Source organism: Castanea sativa, chromosome 4 (assembly GCF_040712315.1).
Source record: "Castanea sativa cultivar Marrone di Chiusa Pesio chromosome 4, ASM4071231v1".
Classification (NCBI taxonomy): domain Eukaryota; kingdom Viridiplantae; phylum Streptophyta; class Magnoliopsida; order Fagales; family Fagaceae; genus Castanea; species Castanea sativa.
In genome coordinates this window covers 31,500,251-31,509,915 of record NC_134016.1, presented here as the reverse complement: position 1 = coordinate 31,509,915, position 9,665 = coordinate 31,500,251, and the positions used below count along the sequence as shown (strand labels likewise).

Below are 9,665 nucleotides of genomic sequence, written 5' to 3'. Positions count from 1 at the left end.
GGCTGGACTCTTATTGTGTTAGCCTTAACTGTTTCACTTAACTTGAACTGTTTCTTGTGTTGCTTTAAATACAAATTTTGTATTTGTAGAACCAATTTTGTATTGGGTTTTTGTTTTTAAATGGTTTATAACATTTTGTTTGCAACTAAACTGTGTATTGTGGTTTATGTGAATTTTTTGGTTTTAGAATTTTTTATATATTCATTAGGTTTTTTAGAGATAGTTTACCTTGGACGTGAGGGATGGACTCACTAAGAAGCTGAAAAAACCTATTGTAGATGGGTGGGATCTCATTTCAAATTCTGGCTTTGAGAGACCCCATTCCCTCCCTTATCTTTCTTCTTTGTTGAGAGAGGTTTGTTTTCTTTTTTATCCATAACAAGAGCATGGTTTTTGGGGTCCTTAATCCTTTTGGCAGATGAAGAATTTCCCCATCCCACCTCCAAAAAAATAAAATAAAGATAGGAGTAAACAATAAACTTTTAAAAGACTGTCAGGTCTGTTTGACTTGGAAAAGGCTATAAGTCTCTTTTGAGTTCAAAAAAAACTACAAGTCTGTTTGAGTTGAAAAAGAGCGAATCTCTTTGAATACACTTTGGAGAATGTTTGCACATGTAAGTGGGAAAAGGAAGAGCTTCCATTTTTCACCAAAATTTTGGTGGAACATAACGATACATATTAGACTTCAGAAATTATTAATAGATCTTTTTGACTTTTAGCTTTGTCTTCAAAAAATATTTAAACTTTGTTTTGAACTTTTAGCTTTGATTTCTACGTACTTTTAACTTTTCATAAATGATGTACATTTCAAAGTGAGAGATATATAGGAAAAGTAAGATTGTTGATTATGGTCATGTTAGATATACTTATTTTGTAATATTGTTGAAGTAGTGTTAAATGATTGGCGTAAATGCACTTTTAGTCCCTACATTTTGACATTTTTTCATTTTAGTCCCTAAACCAATTAACGCGTGTTATTTTCATCATTTCCGTCAGTCGGCGGACGGAAATTGCTGAGGTGGCAGTCAAAGGTAATAAAATATTATTATAAAATTTTTTTTGGCATTTTTTAAATACCAAAATTTATAAAAAAATTAATTACTCAATTTTAATTAAATAAAAAAAAAACAAACAAACAAAAGAATCAAAACCTAGCAAAAAACATTATTACTTATCATTATTATTTTTCATAAGAACATTACAACTTGTTCTTTGTGTTCATCCCAGATCAAAACCCAGCAACCAAAAACTCAAACTTAGATCACAACAGCACAAACGAAATAAAAAAGAAGAAACAGAGACCAAACACAAGCACATACCCAGATCACAAATAGAGATCAAACACAAACGAAACCCAGATCTCAACCCAAGCACAAACACATACCCAGATCACAACAACACAAACGGAAAAAAAAAAAAAAAAAAAAAAAAAAAAAAAAAAAAAAAAAAAAAAAAAAAAGAAACAAAAAAAAAACACAAACGAAACCCAGATCTCATCCAAGCCAAAATCATCAGCGAACCCAACCACCGATCCATGTTCACAACACCCACATGCAAGCCTCCAAATCTTTCCCATTGTTTTCACGGCATCAAGACCCCACGACCTCCATGATCAAAACCTCAAAGATCAGCCTCTTGATCTGCTCACCGACGGGGGTACATATCGTGGGTCATGGAGCGCCGATTGGAAACACGGGTATGGACAGAAGCATTACATGAACAGAGACTTATATGTTGGGTTATGGAAACGGGACGTGCAAGATGAACATGGGCGTTACATTTGGAATAATGGTAACGAGTTCATAGGGGAATGGATGAATGGTATGATTTGGGGGAGTGGGGTTTTGATTTGGGCAAACGGAAACAATTATAATGGGGAATGGGAAAATGGGGTTCCGAAAGGGGACGGGGTTTTTACTTGGGCTGATGGTAGTTGCTATGTGGGTAGATGGAATAAGGACTGTAATCAAATGAAAGGGGCCTTCTATCCATGGAATGGGAAGAGTAATGGTGAATATTTGATAATTACAACACCATATAGGAATTTTTCGAGGGTTTGAACTTGGGATTCCGATGGAGAAGAAGGGGCTATAATTTGTTATATCATTTTTCCCTCATCTCCAAATTTTTTTGTTAAACGTTCTTCTGGAAAAAAAAAAAAAAAAAAAAGAAAAAAAAAAAAAGAAAGGATTGTAGGGACTAACGAGTGTGTTTTGATTTTGTTTTGATGAGTGTGTTGAATTTTAATTTGGGTTTGGGTTTGGGTTGGTGAATTTTATCTTTTGTTTGTTTTTTTTTTTTAATTAAAATTGAGTAATTAATTTTTTTTTAAATTTTGGTATTTAAAAAATGCCAAATAATTTTTATAATAATATTTTAATACCTCCGGCTGCCACCTCAACAATTTCCGTCGGCCGACTGACAGAAATGACGAAAATAACACGCGTTAATTGGTTTAGGGACTAAAAGTGGTAAAATTAAAATGTAGGGACTAAAATGGAAAAACGTCAAAATGTAGGGACTAAAAGTGCATTTACGCCTAAATGATTTTGAAGCAAACATCATATTCAAATGGAGTCAGTAAGTCACTGTCCAATAGATAATTGTACTTTTTTTCTAATGAATCTAATGCATTGCAAGAGAGTATAACTTATCATCAACAAGTGGAACAAGAGTTTATATTGATTTGGACATTCCTGAGACTGCTGAATTCAAAGATCAGCAAATGCTTTGTTTTGGATTCACATTTTTAATGTATTTACAATTTCTACAATACTGTCTAATATCTCTATGTAATATAACAGGCTGGTGAAAAATAACCAACAAGTAGTACAAATGCCAAAGCAATTCAAACCATAAGTGGCAATTCAAGAAGAGATAAACATCAACAGAAGAACCATAAGTGAAATAAAAAAAATTATGTGTGACTTTGATAGTGAGGTAAGAAAAAAAAATACCTTCAATAATAACATTGTGTCCTTAACATTGCTTTACGTACTATAGACTTGCTTTTACAAAATTTAACTATAAAATTATGAATTGATTGATATTAAATTCAATTTCTAAGAAAATATCTTTACCTGTCAAGGAAATATTATAAACATTGACATAGATAATTCTGGTTGGTACTTTATCTCTTGCGAAGTATATCGTAAAAAGGTAAAGTCAAGAGATACATTTTTATAGTGCAACAATTGCAACAAAAAGGAATGCTTCCCAATCCCAAAGTACACAAAATGAAAATGTTTACTATTTATATTAAAATACACAATAACTAATATGATATTAACATTATATATGCCATTTCTTTTATTAGGTATAGAATTCAATTAAAGGTTGAAGATAGCTCAGGAATGGCCATATTCATTTTATTTGATTCAGAAGCAGAAAAAATACTCAACATATCAGCGAAAGACCTTTTGAACAAATCTTTAGAGGTGAGAATGTGGAAGAAAAAATTAGTATTTAATATTTACTAAACTTTACTTGAGTATACAATTTGAAAAATGTTACTTTTGTTAGGAGCCCGATGAAGTCATCATTCCTATGCAAATAGAAAATCTAAAAGGAAAACAATTTGTTTTCCAAATACAACTAAATGACTATAATCTCAAGTATGGATGAGAATTCTACACCGTCAAGAAACTTTGACTCTTTTGAAGAAACTGACAAAGAAATTTAGCTTGATAAAATGACAGAAGTACGTATTCTTTAATTTACCAAAATTACAAATATGATATTTAAGATGTATATGTTCAAATACATTCCTCAACCTGTTCTATTGTCAGGCTTATATCAGTGATACTTCAAATGAATGTAGCAAGAACTTATCAGTTGAAGAAGATGGTGATTGTACAAAATTTCAAAAACTTGATGTTCAAAGCAATGTGCAACTCACACCAACATTTGTACTCAAGGAAAAAAAAAATGGCATATTTAGGGACTACTACAAAGAAATAAAGAAAGAAGATATAAAAAACACTTTAAAGTTGTCTTTCAATCTCTAAGATTTTCTGTGTACAATTTGGTTTTAATGGATTTGTGATTTTGATACCAAAGACATATTGGAACAAGGGAGATTTTTTTGCTTTTATGCACAATTTGGTTTTAAATTGAAATAAAGAGGAACTAAACTCTTATATTTAGTTATTTGAGGATACAGCTTTACTTCAACGTTTTTTAAATATAATGAATACATTGAATATTTAGTGGATGTCGTGAAATAAATGAAATTGAAAAATAAAAAAAGTCATAGCAAAAATACATGGTATTGGGACTTATGTGCATTGCACGGGTTCTTTTGTAATACTTATTAAACCAAATGTAAGAGCACATTACGATTATTGTAATATATTACTTCATAATATTTTTATTTATCTCATTTTTAATATAACTTCATAATATTACATGTTTCATCTTATATTAGAGCCAATTTAGATTTCAATAGTTGAAATTAGAGAGATGTTTAGACCTAAACATGTTAACATTTGATTTAAAACTATCTCGTGCATCGCACGGGTTTGCGACTAATTTTCTTAAATCTAAATCTCAAACTCCTCAAACCCATTTACAAAACCATATCATCAAACCCATATACAAATCTATGTGAATCATCAAAGAAGAAGAAGAATAAGCGGTCAAGACGAAGAAGAAGAAGCGGTCAAGACGAAGAAGAAGAAGCAGCGGCTATAGCAGTAGCAGAAAAACAAAAACAAAAACAAAACAAACAAACAAAAAAACAAACAAAAAAAACAAAAACAAAAAACAAAAAACAAAACAATGAAGCCTAGAACCTTGGAGGAACAGAGCAACACCAATGCTGCTCCAAACCCAAACCCAAATATGAGAACTGTTGAGGAAGAAGAAGATGATGAGCTTGAAGAGGGAGAGATCGTTGGGGGAAAATATGAGTCCAAGTGATCTTCTGCTACGACAGCTATGACTCACCCTCTTCTTTCTTTTGATTTTTTTCTATCTAGGTTTTTGTTTGGCTGCTCAGAAAATCATAAAGCTTGGATCTTTATGTTTATTGAATAAGGGAAAATAAAAGGAAAAAAAATGTGTAATTTTGCGTAGAATTGTGTTTTTTTTTTTAATTTTGTTGACTATTTATGTGTTTGATAGGAATGAATTAGCTGAAGATTTGTGGGTTAATGATGGTGGTTGGGTGGGTTGATGATGGTGGGTGTGGATGAATATTTTATTTGAATAAATGTGTATAATAGACAAATTGATGTGGGTGTTTTGTAAAAATTGGAGTGTAAAATAAAAAAAGTAGGTTTTAGATGTGCAAATTTACAAAAATAATTTTGCATCTATTGATGCGAATACTCTAGCTAGTATGTATAAATAAACTAATATTAACTTCTTGCTCTTTCCCTCACTTTTTCTCTTTGTCTTCCTCCACTCTCTATTCAATCTCTGACTCTCTCTCTCTCTCTTCTCTCTTCTCTCTAACTCTTCTCTCTCACACGGTGGTTTTTTTTTTTTTTGCTAACCTCACACAGTGGGTTTTGTGGGAATTGTTGATGGAGGTAGTGGTGGAATTTGTTGGTATTGTTGATGAAGGTGGTGGTGGATTTTGTGGGTATGGTTGATAGAGGTGGTGGTGGGTTTTGTGGGTATTGTTGACAAAGTTGATGGTGGCTGTTGTGGGTATGGTTGATGGAGGTGGTGGTGGGTTTTATGGGTATCATTGATGAAGTTGGTGGTGGGTTTTGTGGGTATGGTTGATGGAGGTGGTGGTGGGTTTTGTCGGTATTATTGATGGAGGTGTTGGTGTTTGGTATGGATTGTTTTTGGGTTTACTGGTTGAATACGGTGGTTTGTGGTGGTTTGCTTGGTGAATAGTGGCGGTCTATGGTGGTGGTTTGTTGAGTGAATAGTGGTAGTCTTGGTTGCTAGCAGAGGAAAGAGATGAGAAAAATATTTTTTATTTAATATTATTTTATTATGTAGTTATATTATTTTAACTTAGTTGTATGTAAAAATAAAAACTAAGATGTAAGGTGTATTGTAAGAGCATTCACAATGGTAAATGCTATCATATTCTATTTTACCATCTCAAAAAACTACTTTATCAATTATATTATATCATTTTACAATACTCTTAACATTCTAACTTTTATTTTACAATAAAATACATTAAAATAATATATCTACACAATAAAATAATATATTTCAAAACATAAATAAAAGCCAGAATTGAGACACGGAGAAAGAGACAGAGATTGAGACGTGAGACAGAGTGGGAGGAGAGAGTAATGAATAAAAAAATATTATTTTCTTTTACAATTTTGCTACAGTACCATCACAAATTTGTGATGGTACTGTAGCACAATTCTAAATTTTTTTAGGATACAAGACCTGATGTTGGCTTGTTTTTTTGCTTTGAATTGTAAATTCCTCAACATATACTATTTACCTTATCTATTGCTAATGCTCTAAAGTGAGTTGGTATAATAGATAAAACAGATTTTTAGATGATAAAATATAACTTTTATGTCATCTCCAATGATAATGCTCTAAGGATTCAAGGCTTTAAGCGATAGCTTAATGGTATTGACATTTTTTTAGTGTTTTTATGTTTTTTTGTTGGAATCTCACCTCATTTTCTTCCACTGTTTACTTATCAAAAATAAAAGGGTAAATTGCAAATTATACCCCTGAACTTTGGGATTGTTTGAATTTTACACCCCAAAATTTCAGAAATTTGATTTTACAACTTGAAGTTTGGTTTCGTTAGCAATTCACACCCTCTAGTTAGTTTTTACCGTTAATTGACACATCACCATATTGACATGTTTTATTTTTGCCGAATCAACCCAAAAATTGTGAAAAATAATGGCAGACTTGGCACAATAAAAACGGTGCAGTTTTGCCCAAATTTAAAACACAAAACTTTAAAGCCTAAACTACACCATTTCACGAAGGTAGCTCTCTCCCAAATCGCAGAGCAGAGAACCATCGCGAACCCATAGCTCAAATCCATCGACTCAAGATCAGGTCCACAGCGGCGGCACTGTGGTGTTTGACTGTGAAAAGTTAAGATAAGAGGTAGGCAGCATATTGTGTTGTGTTGTGCTTTGCGGCTTGCGCACGTGACATCTACCAAACTGTGGTGTTTTGGATTAGCCACTGCTTTGCCAGAGTGGCTTCTTTGCTTTTGTCCATTTTTCGGTATTTTGGTGGTTATGGATATCTTGTATTCTTTATAAGATTTGGTAAATTTGTTTTCTTCGGGGCATACCAATACAGTAGCTAAAATATGCAAAACTTAACTCAGTAATTATTTCGAAGAGATGTTAGATTTGTAACAAATACAAACATTGCATTAGTTTCATGTATTCCATTTCCAGCAGCTAGCAGATAAACCATTTGACAACTTGGCATTGGCCGGTTTTGTCATATGAAACGAGAATGAAAATAGTTTAGTGTCAATGGTCTCTGCGTTTTTTTGCTTAGAATTATTGTAGTTTTGAATTGTATATAAGATGTTGATTTTTATACTCTGTTGTGTGTATAAACTTGCTAAGGGCTAATGGATAAATGGAAAAGGGTTGCCTTTGTCTACAGCAAATACAGATAGCTGTAGATGCCATGTTCAGAAGGCAGCTGAGAGAAGAGACGAAAATATTGAAAGAAACTACGGAAACCCAATCACAGCTATGAATCCCCAACAAATCCAATCCAATGATGGCAAGAAAAAGCGAAATCCAAAACGAGAGAGAAATAAAGCTGGAGAGAAGAGAAGAGTTCTCACTGTTGCTGCTGCTGTGGACCACTAGACCTGATCTGGTTGAGCCAATGGTTTTGAGGTTTGGGTTCACGATGGTTCTTTACTCTGCGGTTTGGGAGGGAGCTGCCTTCATGAAATGGTGTAGTTTAGGCTTTATGTTTTGTGTTTTAAATTTGGGCAAAACTGCGTCGTTTTTATTGTGCCAAGTCTGCCATTATTTTTCACAACTTTTTGACTGATTTGGCTAAAATAAAATATGTCAACATGGAGATGTGTCAATTAACGGCAAAACTAACTGAGATGTGTGAATTGCTAACTGAACCAAACTTTAAGGTGTAAAATCAAATTTCTAAAACTTTAAGGTGTAAAATCTAAACAACCTCAAACTTTAGGGGTAAATCAATTTACCCAAAATAAAAACAAAAAATTGTGGGCTAAGAAAGTGCTTTTGGCTCTGATCTGAAGAAAAAGACAAACGAAAAAAAAATAAAGAAAAAACTAAAACAGAATTTAGAAGCACAAAGGAAAACCTGTATTTAACTCTTACAATTATACAACAAGTGCATGCCCAACTATAATCTCCACAAAAGTAAAAAAATAAAACAAAAACTAAAAAAACAAAACTACTTTTGCAAAGAGATTGACTCAGTCATCTGGGTCCTATTAATATTCCCCAACCACTACTAAAACCACAACACGACAGGTGTGAAACCATAGAAAGATGGGATGATTAACTTTACAAATAACAAAAGTTGACGTTTGGTAATTGCAATTGGTACATGTTATTTCCTCTCGTTGACGCAGCAGGTGACATACACTCCAAAATCCTCGACCACACAAATGTTCACAACTGTTCAAAGTAGCAAATTCTTAACTCAGTCATAATTGTTAATTTTCAAGTTGTGAAAATATCGTGTTTTCGTGATCAAAGCTCGGATTTACCAGCCCGAGTGAGATATCCGGGCAGTGGACTCGCACGAGGGGACTTGAGTGGAACTTCGTTGAGTTGCCTCCCGTTATTATCGTAATAAATAACGCCGGAGAAATCCAACGGCTGACACTTGTCTCCCATCAAGATCGACCGCTGCCAGACTCCGCCGTCACCCCAATCGTCCTCCTCCAGCTCACGGTGCCTATCCTTGTTAGGCCCACCAGCACCACCACCACTCATCTCTTCTTCACCGACCTTTTTCCGATTCATGAACGTGATCGCCTTGTTGCTTAGGGTAGTTATGAGCTCCTTTGGTCGAGAAACTAAAGGAGTCGACGATCCCAACACCCCCAGCTGCTCGATTTTCCGGTTGAAACTGCCAGACTTGTGTTTGAGCTTGCGTGAGACTCGACCGGCTTTCTTGGCACATAGAGCCATGAAAGCTGATACGGATATGAACAAGCTGCCTTGTGAAGATACCCTTGGCGCGCACGAGCCGCCGTGTTCTGGTGCTTTGAGAAACATGTTTTTGGTTTTGATTTCTGGGTCTGTGAGAAAATTGGCTACGAGGTTGTGCCTGTTGTGTTGTGTGTGTGTAATTGTTACGTGTATAATAAGATTTCCTATTTCTTTTTTTCTCCTTCTGAGAATGGGAGTGTGTGTTTATATACACCATACAGGTCAGGAAACAGGTTTTGGTGACCGGTTATAGCAAGTAGGCTCTTAGGTTGACTTCCTGTAATTTTGTTTTTGTTTTTGTTTTTATTTTTAGTCTGCTTTTTTTTACATTAACTTCTATGTATTCATATAAAATAGTAAATATAGTAATGCTCCTATTCTTATTCCTTAAGGGGGAAAAAAAAAACAAAAGATAAAATATAATTACCTGTTTGTTTGTGGAAAATTTTAAAGGGAAAATATTAAAATTATTATTACTTTTTTATTATAAAGGATTTATACTAATAATATTGCTAAATTTGGTATTTAAAATCTAAT

The 9,665-nt window shown here is 33.6% G+C and overlaps 1 protein-coding gene across 1 annotated transcript; it reads right to left on the bottom strand.

Annotated features, from left to right (window-relative positions):
• Positions 1–8,663: 8,663 nt before the first annotated feature.
• On the bottom strand, positions 8,664–9,194 carry LOC142632708 (uncharacterized). Its single transcript, XM_075807067.1, has one exon. The coding sequence runs from the start codon at positions 9,192–9,194 to the stop codon at positions 8,664–8,666; it is 531 nt and encodes a 176-aa protein (XP_075663182.1).
• Between the last annotated feature and the right edge of the window lie 471 nt (positions 9,195–9,665).